Source organism: Bacillus rossius, chromosome 10 (genome assembly GCF_032445375.1).
Source record: "Bacillus rossius redtenbacheri isolate Brsri chromosome 10, Brsri_v3, whole genome shotgun sequence".
Lineage (NCBI taxonomy): Eukaryota > Metazoa > Arthropoda > Insecta > Phasmatodea > Bacillidae > Bacillus > Bacillus rossius.
Window position 1 is genome coordinate 57,413,712 of NC_086337.1, and position 22,717 is coordinate 57,436,428.

Below are 22,717 nucleotides of genomic sequence, written 5' to 3' on the forward strand. Positions count from 1 at the left end.
GCCATAGTATTCACACAAAATTGGAATGCTCCCACAAAAAAAGTTCCCAGACAACCACAAATGTGACACTGTCATCTGTAAGAACAAGTGAAAGACGTGTTTAATGCCGATCTTACCGTATTGCGTCATGCTCCCCGCTCGCCGCCTCATGCACGCTCTGGCGAGACGTCACGCTGTCCCCCTCGGCCAGGTAAATGCTCTGCTTCAACTGAATCATGAACACACGCACCCACCATCATGCATAATGCACCAAACATACACCTCAATAGGTGTACGTGTTTCCAATTCACAGCAAAAGTGGTGTTACCTATTTTTAGCTATAAGTGGTTTTAATTTTTGCTGAAAATGATGTTATATTCCCCCAATCATTTTAAACATTTAAAAAAATTTTTTTAAACAGTATTTACTTTTTTCTTCAAAAAAATAATATAATAACGCCATTTACACAGCACTACATATTAATGTTACATAGTACCAGTAGTCAAAAAAACATCACCATTTACGTCTACTAACTGATACCTATATAAACTACGATCTAATAAATATGGCAGAATGTTTACTTAAGCAAACGTGACCAGCAGTGATACATATACTGTATTTCTCGCAGAAGGATCGCACATATAGTTCTGGGCGTAAAAATGTCAAGTTTTCACCGTAATGGTCACCTTCGAATATGGGTCGCACCATATATTTGTCTTCAGGAGAGTTCCATAGATACACGGGATAAGTTTTCGTGTTCAGTGTATCAGCTTATGGTGCGTAAGAACATCAGTCCCCCTTTGCATGCTTTCTGTCTCACATTATAACTGAGGGCGAGGATGATGGGATAAAACACTGTATTTAGTGTGGTATGCAATTGTTTACAAGATTTTTTAAATTTGAATTTAATTTAAAAGTTATGTAAAAATGTGATTAAATTCTGTAATAGTTTGGTTTAATACAAATCTTGTTATTCCAAAGTTACAAAATTATGGTCCTACTGAGGTTTGACCGAAGATGGAATGAACACAATAATGGCTTGCAACGGTACACAACCCCTTGGTGTGTGTTCGAATGAAGTCTTGACGATAATGGCTTGCAACGGTACACAACCCCTTGGTGTGTGTTCGAATGAAGTCTTGACGATAATGGCTTGCAACGGTACACAACCCCTTGGTGTGTGTTCGAATGAAGTCTTGACGATAATGGCTTGCAACGGTACACAACCCCTTGGTGTGTGTTCGAATGAAGCCTGACTGCGCTGACGCCCGGCGTACCTGGACAGAGCCGGACCGGTCCTGGGGGGACTGGGCTTCGGTCGACAGCTCGACCACGGCATCGTCCAGGTGGGCGGAGGTCGTGCGCTGGATGTCCTGCAGGGAGAGGCGCTGGAGCGTCAGCGACGGCACTGCAGACACAAACCATTCCCCGCACTCACTAGAGTCGCACACAGACCGTAGTGATGGGAACCAGTTCGTGTGATTTAAATGTGCGCCTCATTTCGTTTTTGAAACGTAAAGCGACGCAATATTAAACATTAAAAATGGTTAAATATTTTCACTAAAACAGTGTCATTGTGAGTATAATACAAGATGGATTGGTTTGTCCGTTAAGTAATAAGACTGGCCGCCATGCGGTGCTTTAGTCACCAGAATTGAGCTCCGGGGGTGGGGGCTAAATTAAGCAACAAACCTGTCAGCAGTTCCGTCCCCGAGCTGATGCAGTAGTGAGGATAAAGAGTGGTGCGAAAGCTGTTTTCAGAGTTTTTGGTCACTTCACAAAATGGAGTTGTTCGCTGGAGCAGTGTTACGCGATAAAATTTTGTTTTCGCCTGGGCAAAACTGCTTCAGAGACGCTTGCCTGGGTTAAGGAGGTTTACAAAGACGACGCCCTGTCGAGGGCCCAGGCTTATCCAAAGTCTAACTGCAGGCCTCAGAAACTGCACTTGTGACAACCATGGCTTTAAGGTACGATAAGTTTACTCTGCCAAGTGATGCTGCTTGCTACGTTAGTTGTAAGAATCTTATTCCTTTTGATGGGTTGCTTTGGAGTAATGCTCGTGGAAGGTTGATAATTAAAATCAGATTCAGCAGAACTACTGCTTATGGATTCTGGAGTTACTACTAGTACACTGCATAATGATTTTTTTTATACATATCAATAGTACACTAAGCTAGATTACAGAAGAACACTGAATGTTATAGCTGCAGTTTTCTGTTTAACTTACTCTTATCAATAGTGGTGCACCGATGCGGATACTGATGAATCGTAATCGTCGATTATGGGTACTTACCGATTAATCATAATCGGTGATTATCTTAACGATTACTTTGCTGATTATCTACGTCCCGGCATAATTAAGTAGGTTTTTACTGTGTAATATTTTGTTACACATTTTAGGACGAAATACGGTAATATTTGTATATATTACAAAATTCATCTAACTCCGTCATATCAAGATTACAGATATTTCGTTAAGTTTAATAAATCTCATTGTCTCGAACAATAAAAAATACATTTTTCCTACACGTTTATTTACGTTTCGTCTTTTGTTCTGTCTTTTGTTTAGTGGCCTTGTACATTACCTATAGCCAGAGACGTAAAATAGATGGCACGCAATCAAAATACCACAAGCAGTTGCAGTGGATTCTATGACAATCGATCTTTTCGAGACGTAGTAGCGGTTCAAAATCGTGGTCCCAATACCTTTCAGAGTTTATCACTGCGTTTTACAAACTCGTTATGGGCGTCTTTGGTAACATTATCCGTTGTTGTGTTATTTGTGTGACGTGAAAAGTGAAAAAGTATTTATAATTTTATACATTCAGTCCACATTAATAAAATCACATGTGCTAGAATTTGTTTTGAGTCATTTTTATATAATTATAGTGAGTTGGCGACTAGGGAGAAAAAAAGTGAAGCGTGGAAACATTTTTCTATAAACTCAAGTGAACAAAATATAGCAACATGTTTACATTGCTAAACAATAATTTCTCGATGCAACCTTATGTGATAGTCGATAATAATGCTAGTTTTCCGCAACAAAAACTTACCCACTGTAAATTACAATTATTAGAATGTACAGTACAACCCGGTTATAACATTCCCGTTTTTAACATTTTCCCGCCTATAACACCATAATTTCATGGTCCCGTCATTTCTCCATTTATCACAATGCTTTAATTTCCCGCCTATAACAATATTAAAATTTCTACATTCCCGCCTTTAACGTTGAAATTTGCTTTGATAACTGCCACAATTTGCAGTATCCCTTCCTTCAAAGTCATAATTTAGAGCGAAACCATAGCTAGAAAATACAGCACGCATATACAAACATCAGATGTTTACATTTGAGTAGTTCACCATAGACGTGGTACACACGCACTCCACAACTTGCACCGGATCGACTATCAATATGGCGTCCTGTTCGCACTTGTTAGCCTATGACTTGTTCCTTTATACTTATGATGCACATTTTGTGCACTGATACATGGTCGGAAACAGTGCTACTGTAGTCTATGGTGCTGGTTTTTGTTTCAAAGGTTTAACACCTTGAGATGGTTAACTGTTCTATGGATATATCCACGGCTTTTGTTTGTGGTTAACCTTTACCGTATTTATTTATTTTTTTTACTTATTGTAGTCACGGTCGTATTTAATTAAAATACGCCGTATTGAAATTTTATTCAGGTTTTTTAGGCTATGATGGCCGATAAATATAAGCGAAAATATATTCTGTAGCAGAAAAAATTCAGTTTATTAACCAAGTGGACAGGAACCCCAACTAAACGTGTGTTGTGATTGCAAAAGAGTTGAATATTTCTGTTTCGACTCTGAACTGTATCGTACAAAACATTTTTTTTTTCTTTAGCATATTATTAGGTATTATCTATAAATAAAATTAACCAATTTTCCACTCTATTGCTGTACTTAGTATATTACTCCTGTATTTTGTGTTGTTTTACCTATACTTTTTAATTTAATCAATCCACGCGTAATTTTTACAAAGTGAAGATGATTTCCTGCTTATAACATTTTCCTGCTTATAACATTTTTTTATGTTGGTCCCGTGGAGAATGTTATAACAGGGTTGTACTGTAGTTCCAAGTTTTTTACAATAACAAATATAAATAGAAGTTAATTTAATTTACACTTTGCAATGACTTAATAGTGTATTTATATATTTTTATACTGTTATTATAACTGTATTCTCAATGGGAATAAAAATTTTTGTGTGCATTATAACACTTAAAAAAATTTGTTCATTATAATCGGTAACTGAATCGGTATCTGCCGATTATTGCTCTCATAATCGGTAAAGTCATATCGGTGCACCACTTCTTATCAATATTAGTAGTACTGTTATTTTATGCACACATTTTAATTGTTTTACCACAAATTGTAAAGCAGTTGATAAATGTTACTGTGCTTGATATGTACTAATTATTAATTGTAATTTTAATTTTTAATGATGATAAAGCTGAAAAACTCAACTTTTAATTATGAAACTTGATTGTTTATAACACCATAAAATCATGGTTCAATCAACAAAATGTCTCCATCTTCCTTTGTCACTCCACCAATCCACTGTTCCATTGTTCTCCTCTATACTGCACTCCTTTATCTATCTGCTCTTCCCACATCCTCTTTAGTCTATTTCAACTCCCATAATTTTCCAAAGCAACATCTCTTTTCCCATTGTCTGTACGTGGCCATACCATCTCATTCTTGCTTTTTCAATAATCTCATTCAAGTCCTGTATGCCTGCTTTTCCTCGCACCATCTTATTCCTGATCCTGTATCACCTCACAAACTTCACTCCAAAGCATCAAATTTTTTTTTAATCTTCTTTTACTCCAAGTATGTTGTAATACTGTAATTAGATTTCCCTGTATTACTAATTTCAATTAGTAGTTGGTCAAGTTTTACAATAACTTGCTTCTTAAGTTGCAACTAAAATTAAAAAAATACAACCTATTTTGGAGTAATAAAAAATAACAGCCTAGAGCTAAACAATTAAAAAAATACGTAAAAAAAATAAAATACATAAAATTAGATTATAGCAAAAAATTCTACAAACCACGGAGAGAGTTAACAAATTGTCCCCCAGATGGCCTCAGTTGTTGAACCATTGTAAAGTCCATCTGCAACATAAGATGACCAACATTATCAAATAATAATCGATGGAGCAAATACAAATTGCACACAAATGACACAGAGAGATAAATGACAAACACATGTCTTACAATAACACAAATATGTACCGTATTTACTTTCAGACGGGTCGCCCTAATTTTGGGAAAACAGAATCCAAAATGGGTTTGGATCCCAACCAGGTCTGTGATTTTTCACTTGTAGAAAACTACCTTCCTGCGCCCAGGCCTGGTTGCTCTGTCGCCCGTCCACCCAACGCTGCAGAATGCAGCTTTACTGAGCCTATGGTCTTTACCACGTGGCGACGGCTGGGAGACAATCCAGCCCCCGGGATTATCACCCCGCCACCAACTTGTCGCAAATACCTGAAGTCTTCAACTTGCTGGTTGTTGAACAGGGTTCCCACTCTCGATCTGCGAGAACCGTACTGAACTACCCAAACGAGGTGCGAGTTAATGAAGTAAGGGATGAAACCGCCAGCACAACTCACTGTGATGTCGTCATTGACGGGGCTGCGAGACTCATCCTGCCGCTGTGATCGGGCGGCGACGCCAGGTGAACTCCGCACAGCTGCTTCCTGCAGGGACGCTCGCTGGTTGGGTTCTGGGGACCCAACACACAGAACACACCGAACACTGTCGACGATGACGTATTTTTTTTTTTTTTTAAACTAAGCATGTTGCTGTTTTTAAAGAAGTCCCCTCCTGGGGAAAAAAAAAAATTTCAGAAAACTTATGTTCATAACAGAAGCCTGACTGACCTCGCTTCACGAGTATGCTCTCTAGACAATAAACGGAGAGATGTGATATGAATTGAGACTGGTCTTGGTCACTAGGCTGAAAACACACTCGCACTCAGCAATGCTTTGAGGAATTATTAGCACCGATAGAAATACTCTGGTTGGTTTGTCAAACACAGATATAGGTAGCTAGTTCCACTGACCCAATAAAACCACCTTAAAAGGTTCACTTTACCATCAATAAATTCCTTTTTCTACACGTGAGAAAATGCACCTTCTAAAGGAGTACATCTACAAACAGAACAAAATGTGAACTGAATTCTTTTGTCAAACATTATCAGATTATCACACATGACAAATCTCTCGCGTTACATCAAAAACACTTGAAAATACTTTTGTTTGGGGTATAGTCAGTTAACCTTTATCTACTCATTACAAATTTTAAAAAAAAATGCACACACACTATAAATTTTTATTTTTAATTTTATAATGTACAGAATTGGTACTAAAAATATTAGGCACAGCAACACATTTATATTCATGCTGACTGATTTTCGACTAGACTAGCCTCTGAAACTATGACCCCACAATGAAAAGATTATGACCTATTTTTTTCCCCACTCCCACCTTCAGTAACTGTCGATCAACCATACACAGACACAAGATAAACTTTTAACGTAACAAGGCAAGCCGGAACGTTGGGAAAACTATTAATCACTGCAAAACCTCATTAATAAAAACCCTATTAATACAAATCCCAGCATAATGTAAAGAAAAAATATGAAATAATAATGCAATTGTTTTGGTTCATTGAGGGTTGGGGGAAATATAATAACTTTTATTCTTCCAAAATTTTGGTTTCTTATTGTGGATTATTTCTAAACCTTCGCTTTATTCTTCTGTCTTCAATACTTTTAAGTGTGATTATATATACATATATATATATATATATATATATATATATATATATATATATATATATATATATATATATATATATATATATATATATATATATATATATTTGAGCTAGAGGTGTAGTCAACCTAAAATTACATTTTACAATCCCTAAAAAAAGTATATCTAGTGTGGTGTACAAGTGCAAGTTCTACAAACTTTTGTTTAGAAATTATATAAAAATTGTGATTAGCATTGTAATAGTTTGGTTATTACAAACCTTGTTATTACGCAAGTGAAAAAAATTACACTCCTTTCAGGTTTTTTGTAGTGGTGCACCGATGCGGATACCGATGAATCGTAATCGGCGATTATGGGAACTTACCGATTAATCGTAATCGGCGATTATCTTAACGATTACTTTGCCGATAATTTACGTCCCGGCGTAATTACGTAGGTTTTTACCGTGTAATATTTTGTTACACATTTTAGGATGAAATACGGTAATATTTGTATATATTTCAAAATTCATCTAACTGCGTCATATCATAATTACAGATATTTCGTTAAGTTTAATAAATCTCATTGCCTCAAACAATAAAAAATGCATTTTTCTTACACGTTTATTTACGTTTCGTCTTTTGTTTAGTGGCCTTGTACATTACGTATAGCCAGAGAAGTAAAATAGATGGCACACAATCAAAATACCACAAACAGTTGCAGTGGATTCTATGACAATCGATCTTTTCGAGTCGTAGTAGCATTTCAAAATCGTGGTCCCGATACCTTCTAGTTTTTATCACTGCGTTTTACAAACTCATAATGGGCTTCTTTGGTAAAATTATCCGTTTGTTATTTGTATGTGACGTGAAAAGTGAAAAAGTATTTATAATTTTATATATTCAGTCAACATAAATAAAATCACATGTGCTAGAATTGGTTTTTAGTCATTTTTATATAATTATAGTGAGATGGCGAGTAGGGAGAAAAAAAGTGAAGTGTTGAAACATTTTTCTATAAACTCAAGTGAACAAAATAAAGCAGCATGTTTACATTGTTAAATGGTAATTTCTTGATGCAACCTTATGTGATAGTCGATAATAATGCTAGTTTTCCGCAACAAAATCTTATCCATTGTAAATTACAATTATTAGACTGTAGTTCAAGTAGTTTACAATAACAAATATTTAAAAAAGAATTTAATTTAATTTCCCCTTTCAATGACTTAATAGTGTATTTTATATATTTTTATACTGTTATTATAACTGTATTCTCAATTTTACCTAATCTTGTTATTAAATTCACATGGGAATAAAAAATTTTGTGTGCATTATTACACTTAAAAAAATTTCTTCATTATAATCGGTAACTGAATCGGTATCTGCCGATTATTGCTCTCATAATCGGTAATCGAATCGGTAATCGGTAAAGTCATATCGGTGCACCACTAGTTTTTTGTATTACCCTTTTTTTGACTACGAAGAATGCAGAATGAGAAAACGGATTCCTTTTTACGACTACGAAGAATGTAGAATGAGAAAACTGATACCTTTTTACGCTGGTGATGACGGCACGGAGGACGTGTAACCTGTAACGAGAATGCCGATACCTTGTCGCTTCCTGGGATCGCTACTGCTCTAGCTGATACAGAAGTATCAGCTACTTGTGACAAGTACATTACTATGTCGGCAACTGGTCAGAACAGATACCGAAAATTGCTGCAACAACCCACCTCTAGCATACATACGGACAGACCCTCGACCCACCGGTCGCAGCTGCCCCTCAACGCACCTGGGGCGTAGGCGGGGCCCGAGCCGGGCTCCCGCAGGGACAGCGGGCGGGACCGAGGCACGTCGTTGATGCGCTCCAGACACACCTTCACCTTGCTGATGGACATGCCCTGCACCATGGGGTTCACCAGCTGCGTCCTCGCCTCTGCAACACGCGCCCCGCACCGTCGGCGGGCTTCCGCAAACACTCTTTTCTTTTTTTGTGTTCGAACCAAAACATCAAACTTTTTACAAGTTCAATTTGTTGAATTTAAACATGCGGTGAAACATTTTTTCAACACTTCACAGGAGTCCACGAAATATTGATGAAACTTAGTCTATATTATATAAATACACACACACACATAAATACATGGGCACAGATCACAGGGAAGGCCTCCCTCACCCCCTCCTGGAAGTAAGAAGCTCCTCACTACGGGAGGCCTGCCCGCACTTGCGAAAGCGTCGACTGTAAAACCGGTTTGACATCGAAACTATGTCAAACGGGAAACGTTCTGCAATTTTTTAAAGTTTGCGCTTATTGCATGCATGTAGGCAAAAATAAATACAACATACTATCACAGTATCCAGAGATAACGTGTTGGTTAGCCCCAAGCACAAGACTCTCCTGCCACTATATAAATAAAATAAAAAATAAAAAAATTATCCACTTAAGGGGCCCGCCTCGTCAGCGGGTTGTGTGTGTTAGTGAGGCGGGATGATAAGCGCAAATCTCTCTGGTGCTTCTAGTGCGCAGTGAACGTGCAGTCTTCTCGTAATCGCAGGATAACTGAAATTTGAGCGGTGACCGTAACATTATATGGCAGAGAAATGGAGATAAAGGTGTAATGCAAGTCCCTAAAGTGCTTTCAAGAATCTGTACTAGTTGTTTTACGCCTAAAAATTACTCTGAAAACATGTGTTTTAGGCATTTTAACTCTTCAAAAAATACAGTTTAAAAACCTTAATCCGGAATCAAAAGTACTTTTCAGCCCTAAGCGAACTCTTAAATGCTTTTCGTAAGCAGATCCCCCACTCAGATATCTTGAGTAGTTTTGAAATCGCGTTGTTTTTCCTGAAGCTCTGCGCACCGCGTGTGTGCCCGGGTAGGCGGAGCCCTTAAGGCACTTTCCACTTCAAGCTCCTACAGAATTAAAGACCGTTCAAATTACCTCTGACGCCAGCCTGGTATTCTGAACGATCAGAACTGCTCTTGCGCTCCGTCCTGGGCAGCAGAGGAGCTTGCGAAGCCGGCTCTGAAACAATGCAGCTATGCTTGTGCCAGAAAACCAAAGTATTCCCGGGCAGATCGAGGGACCGGGAGAGCAGCTGGTTACCTGTGGACGAATAGTCGCTCTCGTTCTGGTCGACCACCCTCTGCGGGTACTGGTCGAACAAGGCCCGCATGTCCCGCCTGAAATCCTGTTAACAGTCACATCGACCGGTCCACAGCTGGTTATTATTACAGGTCAGGTTTCAACTAGGTTTTACGTAACCCTTTCAGTCCATTCGTTCACAGAAGGGGACAATTTCCTATTTCGATGATACTTGGCAGTTTTATCAAAACTTGAACGTGTGAGTTAAGGTGTACCTACATTCTAGTGAATATACCTTATTACTACGAAATAAATTATATTTTTACTTTTATAAATTATTATAATTATACATTTAATATGATAATTATAGCATAATATTACAAACACAAATAAAAAATATATTGGATAGAGATAAAAAAAATTGAAACCAGGGTATATCTCAGGAACTGACAGTGCAACTGAAAGTTAGTGAATTTTCTACAAAAATAATTGAACTAGTTTTACTAATTCCAACAATGATTACAGGCATACTTTAAAATTATACATGTTTTTATATACATGTTGATGCATTTTTCTAATAAAAATGAAAGAAGTTTTGGTTCTGCAACTTTTGCAATTCAATACCAATTCAGCAGCTTGTGTTTGGTTTTTATCTGAAGATGAGGGTGGGAGGGGGAGAAGAAAAACTTAAGGTATTCAAGCTTTCGTAAAAAAATTAAATAGCATGACAATGGTCTGAACTTATTTTTTTTGTAGGTAACAATTAATTGTATAGGATGTATTGTAACTAACCTTAGTTCGTAAGCCCAGGAACCTATGTTAGGAACAACAAATTTGAATTGAAAACCTAATAAATTCATAAACTGCAGCCGTGTTTTAAAAATGCCTCTGGTAATTACTTGTGCTGCCACACGCCTACAAGCCAAGTCTGTACCAGCCGAGCGGGCGCAAGCACGGTACCGGCCGAGCGGGCCCCAGAACGGTACCGGCCGAGCGGACCCCAGCACGGTACTGGTCGAGCGGGCCCCAGAACGGTACCGGCCGAGCTGACCCCAGCACGGTACCGGCCGAGCGGACCCCAGCACGGTACCGGCCGAGCGGACCCCAGCATGGTACCGGCCGAGCGGACCCCAGCATGGTACCGGTCGAGCGGACCCCAGCACGGTACCGGCCGAGCGGGCCCCAGAATGGTACCGGCCGAGCGGGCCCCAGCACGGTACCGGCCGAGCGGGCCCCAGAACGGTACCGGCCGAGCAGGCCCCAGAACGGTACCGGCCGAGCAGGCCCCAGCACGTACCTGGTACTCCTGCACCAGTCGCTCTGAGACGTGCAGCCTCTCGCGGTACTGCATCACGAGTGTGTTCAGTTCCGCGTTCTGCTGCTTCGCAGTGTTCAGCGCCTTGGCCAGCGCAACATTGTTTTTGCGCAGCAAGTGGCCTGCCACATGGGGAAAAAAACAAGAGTTTACATATCTCATTGACAGCCAAGTCATTAGAGATGGCATAATGTGTCTCACACTTAAGTTGATCTCCCAATGATCTGTCCAGCCATCAATTACGTGACCTGCAACCAATCAGATAGCCCAGAAAATTTCCATCCAACTAAACCTTACCAACGTGGACGTACAGATGGGTGAAATAACCTCCAAAATATTAGCAAGATACCTCAACTTTTACAGTCTTAAAGGTTTTTAAGTAGTGATGCACCGATTATGCAGCCGGTTAATCAGCAACTGCGATTATTGACCCAATGCCGATTAATCGTAATCGGCGATTACCCGGTTAGGTTATAACCGATTGCCGATTATTGTAAAATTTGTTGCTGAAACCCATACGACTTGAAAGAAAAGAAAATACATTTAAAGTTTAAACCTTAATAAGTTCTTGAATTGAAACTACAAACGGCTGAAATCTCTTAACGAATATGACCGTGGAAGGTATGGAATGTCAACGTCTCGGAGTGTACATAGATACACTCGCCTAATAATATTAGCTTGTTTCGTGAATTGTGCTTGTACATACATAACTGCCCCGTTTACTATTTACAGTATTTACCCCTTTCAATTCAATTACTTACTGTACAATTTATCCTGTTAAGTTAATGTCGTGGATGGTATGTATTATTGTCACAATATTTACCATGTACACAGCCAAATCACACACGTGATTTCTTCGCACAAAATATTTAGTTAAGAAAATAAATGCAATTTTAAAGCTGTCACAATTCACAATATAGCATATGTTACTTATACTATTAGTAAATGTAAGTAAAAAAAATTGGACATGGTATAGTAGAAAAGATGCGCCCAACTAATTTTCACTGCGTACCGTAGGTCGGCCATGTTTGTTATGTATGATGCGAGGTTGGAACGGACAATACGCACAAATACACAATAGCGCCATCGGTTCACATTCCACTGCCGCTACATAATTCCCTTTCTCAAAAGATTGAGAAAAGTAGGCTCACGTGATGCTAATTAGTAATTAATAAACTGAAATGGTGATTATTTGTAATTTTTTTAAATTTAGTTCTTTTTAGTTATTAACGGGAGTTACTAAAATAAAATACCAAATTGCAACCATAATGTTTGCACAAGTGACGATCAGAATTGAAGTTGGCAACACTGCAATAGTAATTCATGAATTTTGAATATTGCAGTTTTTTTTCGTAGACAATGGCCATTAACGTAAACACATTGTAGTTTAGCTATGTATTTTGATTGTTGATCAACATAATGACGTCTTCAAGATCGAAAAGTGACATATGGAAATTTTTCTCGGTGGATTTAATAAGTGAAACTAAAGAAAAATGCTTAATATGTGGAACACTCATCTCACGAGGCAGTTGCGGGAACCGGAAGTCGTACACAATTACAAACATGTGGAACCACACAAAAATTTTCATTCCAGTGAAGTGATTTCAGCAAAAATAAATAAAAGTTGGGAAAGTGAAGTAGATGATCCTGATGTCACTCCTAGACCACATGAAAAACGTGCACTGTCACTAACAACACTACCAGCCATGGTATCAAAAAAAATAAAGTACTTGCCCACTGATCCAAGAGCACAAGAAATGACTCGAGCTGTTGCAGAAATGATCTGTGTTGACATGCAGCCAGTCGATATTGTCAACAACAAAGGGTTTAAGCTACTAATGGAGAAAGCAGTACCAAAGTATGAACTTCCTTCCAGGAAACATTTGAGTAGTTATACCATCTATGTTTGAGGATGTTAAACGACGAGTAAAAACAGAACGGCGTTCAAGTAGGAATATTTAGTAAAAGACTTTGTTTTTTATTTCAACTTTACGCAAAAACTGATAATCGGTAATCGTAATCGCAATTATTAGTGTAATAATCGGTAATCTATAATTGTAATCGGCAAAGTATAATCGGTGCATCACTATTTTTAAGTGTGCTATTTTGTTTAGCTGCTTCAATTAAATGTTTTTAATTTATATTTGAAAACACTTTTAAGGATGATGTTTCATACAAAAATTGGCCGAGGCATAGAAGTGTAAAAAATTATGTGACTGACGGACACAGCGGATCATTGCGAGTCAAGCTTTATTTTGCAGTACAGAGTAAACAGCGATCACCGTTGCTAGGTCAATACTACCTGGCTTGTTAACACTAAAAATATTATTTTGTATACAGTACCATCATTGCTCAAACTATAACACAGAAAAATGAAAACAAAAAATTCTAAGTAAGGTTCACTCTGGTTTATTAAAATAAGTAGGGTATCAAAATCAAAATATTAGTACTTTTATAAAATGTAAAAGTAATATGTGTGTAAAAACAACTCGCAACTCACAATGCTTGGTGAATAAAAGAAAAAGAAACAAAAACTAATGCTATTAAATTAACTTATTAATATTCTCAACAATTATTGTCAGCTATAACAATAATTTTAAATGTCATTAACACACACACAGAATAGCATCAGTGCACTACCAAATTACAGCAATACACATTATCTAAAACCAATTAAAACAGCTTACTATACTTACTGCTATTTCTCTTAACAACCTTCCCATATAAGGTTGACTTGTTTCTACTACCGCTCCCTGTAAAAAAGAAATACACCTGAAAAAATTTGCATTACATTCCCTAAATCAGTGAAAAAAAAAGTGAATTTTTTAGTTTCGGAAAATCACTAAAAAGTGACTAACATTTTCAAAAGTGTCGCACAAAAATGAAATTTGAAACTAAATAATCAGCAGGGATTCTCTTTTTTTAAAAAAAAAAAAAACTGTAGTACTAACAAATTTATGCATTAATATTGCAAACAAAAATATGTGTAACCTAGGAGAAAATGTTTAATAGACAAGCAATAAAACAGGATGGTAACAATAAAGTCTAACATTTACATTATTTTTTGTACATAATTTCATGCTGTATTTATTTTTTGCTGAGATAATTATAATGCTACATTATAATCAAAGTTAGGTTAAAAATAAACAAGAGCAAACTTAAGTCATTAATATATTAAAATAAAAAAAACCTCTGAAGTTTTACTAGAACAAAAAAATGTGGCTGAATAATTTTTTTATATGCAGTCATTGCCACTTTCTACTCTATACTGTTCGATTAATGCACCATTTTCTTTAAACACTGACTTTGCTTCTCAAAATACCAGATGAATAAATTATGATTATTCCAACACAATACAAAAACTAGTTACCATACAGTTGTCATTTCAATTTAAATGATCTAAAGCCTTTTAGAAAAATTATCTGACAATTTTTTTTTTATTTCAACGGCTAACTGAATATTGTCTACAGAATGTTTCCAAGAAAACTTACAACAAACTTATTTTTTATAGATTGTAAAATACAATTTTAGGAAGCCTAGTCATGTGGCTATACTGTACTGCACTTTTTAAAAGGATTTAAGCCAATATAATAAAGCAAATGTTTCGAAACTATCTACAAAAACACATACCATCATTTGATAAGAATATGTTATTTCTAAGTTTTTCCCCCCCTGAACCTACACTGAACCAAACAATGGCATCAGTATTATTTTATTTGATGATTCACAATTATTCTTTACATCATTATGTTATATTTGTATTAACCATTCTTTACTTAATGTAATTATTTACCCATGGAAAAAACTTTGTATTATGAAATAACCATACTTTTGTATTAAACAAATTACTTAGCACTATAACTCCTTTGTAATACATAGGAACTGTGAAAAAATCTTGTGTTAATGCTAGTTTTGTATTAAAAGGGGTTTTAATAACAAGGTTTCACGGTAATTTTTTTTTTTTAAACTCGAAAGCTGCTAATTCACTGTATTATCTAGAGACAAAAACCACCAACACACATTTGGACTGATTTCTTATTTATTGTGAACAAAAGCCAGGGCCTGATTAACCCTTAGGCTAATTAGGCTGCAGCCTAGGGCGCATGTATCAGGATCGTGTCTTCGCATGCACTATTGATCTAGCATCACTGCATCTACCCTACATATTTCAACTAGACCGAGACAAAATACAAACTAAATGCGCAGTGAACTGAAAAAGCTTGGGACTCCCTGATTTTAACATTACATAAATTTTCAAATATTTTAAAAAGCGCGCGTAAAACAAACACTGGCTTGTCACCTTGCCGGGGCGCGTCCTCGTAATTAGCCCAGGGCGGTCAGAACTCTTGATCAATCGCTGACAACAGCAGGACTACTGAAGCGTATACAGATAATTCCTGCTAGAAACAAGAGACACACACTCACCGGAAACACTGTTCATCGCTAGCCTCATCCTGGACTGGTTCAGTCGGGAGCCCGCACCGACATTCCGACCACCTGCAGGAATAACACAAGAAACTCATCGCATCACCTGTTGCATATCGCAACCCTCACGCATTATCTGAAATTATTTATTTATAACTGTAACATGCCTGTCTACGGCAAGAATGCCATAGATGATAGGCACACAGATTAAAATTAAAAAAAAAAAAAATTATAACACAGAATTACTTAATAACAAAACACACAGCTACAAAAGACATGAAATAAAATACAAAAGCACACAGAATTGGACAACTCTAAAAAAAAACCATGTCAATGCATAAAATAAAAACATTGTACCTAAAATGGATTGTACATAATCTATCTATGGTTTTCATATGCAAACAAAAAATTCTCAGGAACTGCAGGGAAAAAAGAAAGAATATTTTTAAGATTCCATACCCACAGCACTGTAAAAAAATTACTAAACCTGTTGATACAGAAACTACTTCCATCAATTCATCCAACTATCTGGATCTCAGACTTATTTTTTGAATGGAAATAAAGACAGAACTACAAAAACCCGCCCCCTCTGTGCGATATTCACCCTTCCGTCCTCCTCTGTTCAACACCACACAGCTAACCAAGTGATTTACAACATGTTTCATCCAACCATCCAAATATTTTCCCAATAAGTGCTGCCAACCAATCATTTTCCCTCTCAGATTTTTATATAAATGATGCTATTTATTTTGTGGGTAAATATGTAGTGTACGGATTATCGTCAAAATTTTTTTTAAAAATCTGAAATAACTTTCATTATATGCTCTTTTACGTCCTCTTTTCATTACCACCTGCGGAGATAAGAAATTAAAATTACTTTTGGAGATATCGCCGTTCTTATTTTGCAATACAAGACCTATGTAATTATTCGACCGTTGCTATTTTTTGCCGTGGTTGCGTGAATGCCTAAATAACAGAAATTTTCTATTAGGTAAGGTTAGTTACATTATAAATACTTCAAAATAAACAGAAATTAAAAATAATATCAATTAATTTTACTTGTATAGTTTTAAGGATTTATAATGTAACTGACCTGACCTGACCTAAAAAAAAAAAAAAAAGGTAGATCAGGTCAGGTCAGCTACATTATAAATACTTTGAAACTGAACGGACATTATAATAAAATTAATTTTAATGGTTGTTTAGTTTTAAAGTATTTATAATGTAGCTGCCCTGACCTAACAAACCGGGACAAAGGATGAACAGTAGGAACTCACATAATTTTCTTTTTACATGATGTAGTCGTTCACGTGGGAGACCTAAGATGCACATAAAGTTCTGCCATTCCCGATTACACCCGAACAATTAACCTTCAGCCAACTTCGGGATTTGTTTTATTTTTGCGCAGGAAAAATGAATTCAAATATTAAAAGTGGTCGGTTAGGTTAGCTACATTAAAAAACTTTAAAACACTATGGACGATTAGTTAGGTTAGTATAGCTACATTAAAATAAACAGAGAAATATAAATATTAATAAATAAACCAGAGGTTGGCCAAAGGTGAATTGTTCGGGTGTAATCGGGAATGGCAGAACTTTATGTGCATCTTAGGTTCCCCCGTTCACGTATGTCGCAAAAAAAAAAAAAAAATCATACTTGTAAACAAGCAACAATGAACGCCGCATGAGTGCACAGGATGAAAATTAAAAAATTAAATATCTCCTAAAGTATTTGGAATTTCTTATCTCTGCCGGGTTTAATGAAAAGAGGAAGTTAAAGAGCACAGAATAAAAGTATTTTCGGAATTTAAAAATATTTTTTTTTTTTAACAAATATCGCCCAAATATGAAAATTAAAAAATTTGATATCTCCTAAAGTAATTGGAATTTCTTATCTCCGCAGGCTGTAATGAAAAGAGGACGTAAAAGAGCATATAATGAAAGTTATTTCAGTTTTTTTAAATTTTTTTGACACTAATCCATACACTACATATTTACCATTGTGTTCTACTTATTGTAGTAGCAAATCCTTGTAAAAATTCAGCATCATAATGGCATTGTTTGGACGCAAGTTTTAACAATGGTAATATTACGTAAAACATCCGAACCAAAGCCCTGTATACATGTGACTGGCATGACTAAACTACAGAGCTAATCCATCCGTCCCGCTAGAGCATGAGTTTGCCAAACTTTTGATGGATTAATGGAATTTTGAGGGCTTTTGAATTGGTTGCAGGTCACATGATCGACGGATGGATGATGGATCGATGGAGGGACGGGCTATTGTAAGTCCGGCATAAGACACACAGTTGTAATTTACACAGAATAAATACGCCGTTCACAAACACAGAATATTGTGTTTAAAATAGTGTGGAATTCTTTAGGAGTACTTCGCACTAGTAAATGGTAAGACAAGATATTTTTTTGACATTACTTATGCAGAACAAGTGGACCAAAATACTAGATTACCTGGGTTGGTTGAATTCAAGCGTGGTTTCAATGGAGCCATTATTGACTTAAGTTAATTACCTGTAACAAAACAAATAGTCATGATTAAAATAGTGTTTATTAAAAATTCTGGTATTTTTCTATAAAATAAATATTACAAACAACTATAAAAAAGTGTTTTTGGGTGATAAAAATGTTAGTCAATGTTTCCCCAAAAGTGTGTTGGTTATTTCTAACTATTTCTTCCATTCCAATTTTTAATCGTGAATACGCACCATTACTTCTGGAGCATGAGCGAAGGGCATAGGTAACATTTGTCTACCTGCAACAGTTAATACCTAATTTTAATAGTCTTAAAAAAACTAACCATCAAGACGCAGCAAATAGATGTGCTCTTTACCTGTACTACTTCAAAAATACAATTTTTCACATGTGGCTATCCTAACCAAAAAATTTACTTAAATTTGGTATTATGCGGGAGCCACTTGTTCAAATGCAATAGGAGTTAATACAATTATTAGAAACCACTTTAGAAATAAATTAATTGCATTTTAGAATTTTTAAAAAACTTCTGCGGAAAAATAGTAATACTTAATATTTACCCAAATTCACCCTCCAGTGGCTAGTCAAATTTTAAAATACGAAAATCGCGTCTTAAAATATGTTCTTTACCTGAAAAGAGCAAGATACAATTGCGTGCTCTTTAAATTGAGACACAGCCTGAGATTTACTAACTATAAACGTAACCAGGCACACCCTGAACTCAAATTATAGATACATATTTAAAACAGCGCAAACAATAAACCAGTACGTATATTTCAATTCACGATACAAACTTTTGCAAGCGACCCTGCCCTTTCTTATTACATTTCACTTTTTCAAGATTACGTCCAACGAACATTTCAATCAATTGAGGAAAAAAAAATTCAATAACGGAGAAACGAACAACCATTAATATATTTTTCATAGATAACATACTAAAAGCTTTGATCATAATTTTCAAAAAAGGTTTTTGTTATGAAACCACAACATAACAGCTGGATACGTAGCAGCACGTTTGAAGCATTTACGAAATACGTAAATTCATGTGCTACGTTTGAATTAATACACCCAAATAGTTGAAAATTTGAAGAAGTATTTAAAAATAAAATATTAAGTCCAAGTGACGAAAATTTAAGTTGAGAATGTTGAACTATGTATCACGTGGTGATACTAACCACATTGTTTATTCACCAAATCAATACATATAATGATTTATTTTACAGTACTTTATGATAGAAACCAACTGCCAAGTATATTTTTTGTAATATTAAGATATATATAATGTTACAAAAACCTTTATTATAATTTATTGCATTTTAGTGGCCTGTGGTTTGGACCTGTGCCTTATTCTAAGACTGGGTCCCAGTACTGTCTATAGCTGTGGAAGCGCACCCTATGATGTCACAGCCGGCCGCTGCCAGTGTTGCGTTTCGATGATATCATTTTTGGCAGAAATGAAAAATACACGAAAGGCATTAGTAATCCTTGGGCCGTATTCCAAGACACAAAAATAAGGGTTTAGGTGTTGAATACGCAATATCTGTACCATAGGCGTGCGCACGGTAGGTGCCACAGGTGCCTTGGCACCACCATTAGGGTTAACGTTATTTTATTTTTTACAAGCAGAAATAATACGTACTTACAAAAATCTGTATTATTTCCAAAAAAAAATATGTTTTCCAATCGTGTCGAGTTACAGATATGTGCTCATTACATTATCAGTATATCAATTATCAATCGAACCAACTATACACACGGAAACAAGCCAGTTGCAGTTACTTGTGTTGTACACGCGAGCCGCGGCTACGAAACTTCTGAAATGTAAATACTTCTCATAGTTCTCCTCGAATTACATAGAATGCGCGCTCGGTGTCCACTGTTCACTCCACTCGGCAGGCGCACGGAATAATAGCCACCGTCCGCCAGGTAGCACTACTGTGTAGTGTTTACTCTTACTGTTTACTCATCAGTTTACTGTTCTAATGAGTACACGACTACAGCCTGTGTTTGTTATTATGATCACTCATTAATTAATTATAATTTTATTTTCACTAGTTGACAGTTGTATGGTTCGTTAATTGCTGTATATATATATGTCTGTATGATGTATAAATGGGTGATTAAAATTAAAAAGCCTGATCCCGAAAAGGATTACTCGATGACTTATATGCAGTCGCCGACAAAACATTTTTGTTGTATTCCAAAAGTTAAAACTTTTGCCCACTCTTATTTGCGTATTTTTATTATTTTAATATTTTGCATATTTGAGGTATGTTACAAAAACTCCCTTGATTTGTTGATTTTAAAACTTAACATTTGAGAATGTTTTTTCTAGCATTTATTTCGCGTCTTCAGAAAACATGTAAGTACAGTTTTTCAAAGCCACCAGCATGAATTCCGTGCAAACAATTTGTGCAATTTACTTTATGGCTCAACAAAGCTTAAAACTGTAAATAGTTTAGTAGTTTTCCTGACGATTATAACGTTCAAAGCCATAATTTGTCATTAAAAATGTAAAAATTTTTACATCTGTGTATTTAATGTTTTTGTTCGGAAACACCTTAAATAGCGCCATTTTGCGCTTTCAAATCCATATTTTTCCGGGGGAGGACCCCCGGACCCCCGCTTTAGGCTCGGGTCCGTGAATGATAGGGCTGTTGTGTAATCTGGCACCACCACTACTGAAGTCCTGCGCACGCCTATGATCTGTACCCTAACCATATTCCAAGTGCACGATAGGACACGGCCAGTCCCTTATTTTTAGGGCACTGATTTTTGGTGTCCTATCTGTTGCCGATTTGATCCATAACTGTATATATATATATATATATATATATATATATATATATATATATATATATATATATATTCCTTTTTAATGAACTTTAACGGAACTTTTACGAATACAATTTCCCCCCTAATATCTTAAAAAACAGCAAACATAAATGCGGCCAAAAATTCATCGTTTATTCTTGTACAACCAAAATTAAATATTCTATTTCACATTATAATTCCGTTGTTTTAAAAAATAAGCTAAAATTTCGATGGATTCCACGAAGTACAACTGTTTATGGCCTCGCACAAGTCCTCGTTTATTAAAACGGCTGCCGATCTGATACCTTACAGGGGTTCAGTTAAGACACGTTTTGGAATATGACCTGAGAGTTAGGGTATGGCAGTTGCCCAACAAGGCAGTGCATATTCGCTACCTTACTGAAACGTCTTGGAATACCGCCCTTAATGTTATTTGTGTATTATTTTACAGCCATCCAGAAGTAGACTGGCCACATTTCATATTTAAAAACATTTTATTGTTGATGCCACTTCCCCTCCCAGGTAGCGGAAGAAATGCCGTTGTAGTCCTTGCGAGCAGTTCAGCAGACCAGTGTGACTTACCAGGGAGGGTAAGCACTGTCTCATGGAGTTCCCCAACAATTGCTTGCTTAACTGGCATTAAAATACACACTCATTCCAATTCTTATTAAACATTTTGTCTTTCGTTATATCTGGGGTTCTGTGCGGCTCATGCCATGTGCTTTTTGAGTGGGGTGACCAATCCCCTGCCCTGTCATTCCCTAGTAGGTTGGTTGATGATAGTTCGAGCCGGGAGTGCCAACTAGTGTATTTTATCGTGTGCTACTACACGAGATCTCCAATGTGTGGTTTTAAAATTCAAAGATCTTTAAAATATGAATAACAAACATACAGGGAAGATGAAAGCCGCAGAAGAAATTGATTACACAACATGGGAAAAACCTAACATATTAGTCGACAGGTTAAGACTTCGATTTGCTATGATTAGTGAAGGGAACCATTGACACCTCAACGAAGTAGCCACCATACTCAACGTACTTAGAACTGTTGGCTTTAACAGCCAAGGACAGTTAGATTCTTGAATTTTGTAGCTCATCGCGTTGTAGCCTTGTATCTTTGTAGACTTTTAGGTTTCTAACCAAGAAGTCTTGTGATCTTGTAACCAAAGTTGATGGAGCTGTTGGAGCCAAAGACAGTTGGAGCCAAATAGAGTTGGGGGCATTTTAGTCTAGTGTAAATTGGCGATTGTATCCTACCAAGTTGAATGTTCATGTAACCGTACATACTTTTCGTTAAATGCTTATAGTCAAGACTGTTTTATGATATCCCTCTGATGAGAATGTATCCCTGTGACGAGACCATATCCCCGATGAGATCGCACCCCTGTGACGAAATTGTATCTCTTGCCGTCACCCGACCTATGTGAAAGGCCCGGGTGGTACCTGACGGGCGCTACGGGCGTCGCGGTGCTCTTGTTGTCCGGAGGGGCGCCAGGCTAGCGGACTGCTAGGCCGTTGATGTTGGGTCGTGGGTACTCTGCCCCCGCGTGCCCCGCCAGGTACACGGCTTGAATCTACCCTGAATGGTTCTCTCTTGACTGTGAAGGCCGCTCGGCCGTGTGGAGGACGGGAGACTCCGGAAAATTAGTATACACGAGTTGGTGAGAATTACATTTAATCTAGTCCCGCTACAAAACACTCTCACCAACACTTGGCGACGTCTAGCCGTTACACGATTAACACAGAAAAAACATAACGCTACGCGACATTAATGGTTACCGCGGCAGTCTCGCGGGACGCGGGTCGATGCTCGCTGGAGAC

The 22,717-nt window shown here is 36.9% G+C and overlaps 1 protein-coding gene across 5 annotated transcripts in view; it reads right to left on the minus strand.

The window, feature by feature from the left end:
- Positions 1 to 19,007, minus strand: part of LOC134536256 (uncharacterized) — a 34,059-nt gene extending 15,052 nt beyond the window's left edge. Inside the window, exons 1-13 of one of the 5 annotated variants that reach the window (XM_063375964.1) lie at positions 18,714 to 19,007; positions 18,317 to 18,363; positions 18,063 to 18,122; positions 15,595 to 15,666; positions 13,866 to 13,922; positions 11,152 to 11,291; positions 9,876 to 9,960; positions 9,711 to 9,794; positions 8,561 to 8,734; positions 5,624 to 5,736; positions 5,060 to 5,123; positions 1,257 to 1,387; positions 117 to 208 (exon numbers count right to left, since the gene is read on the minus strand). In XM_063375964.1, the coding sequence (XP_063232034.1) occupies positions 117 to 208; positions 1,257 to 1,387; positions 5,060 to 5,123; positions 5,624 to 5,736; positions 8,561 to 8,734; positions 9,711 to 9,794; positions 9,876 to 9,960; positions 11,152 to 11,291; positions 13,866 to 13,922; positions 15,595 to 15,666; positions 18,063 to 18,102 (1,052 nt within the window). In that variant the 5' untranslated portion in view covers positions 18,103 to 18,122; positions 18,317 to 18,363; positions 18,714 to 19,007. The remainder of the gene's footprint in view (positions 1 to 116; positions 209 to 1,256; positions 1,388 to 5,059; positions 5,124 to 5,623; positions 5,737 to 8,560; positions 8,735 to 9,710; positions 9,795 to 9,875; positions 9,961 to 11,151; positions 11,292 to 13,865; positions 13,923 to 15,594; positions 15,667 to 18,062; positions 18,123 to 18,316; positions 18,364 to 18,713) is intronic. The other 4 variants (XM_063375963.1, XM_063375962.1, XM_063375966.1 and 1 more) reach the window with 4 other exon arrangements.
- Positions 19,008 to 22,717: the final 3,710 nt, after the last annotated feature.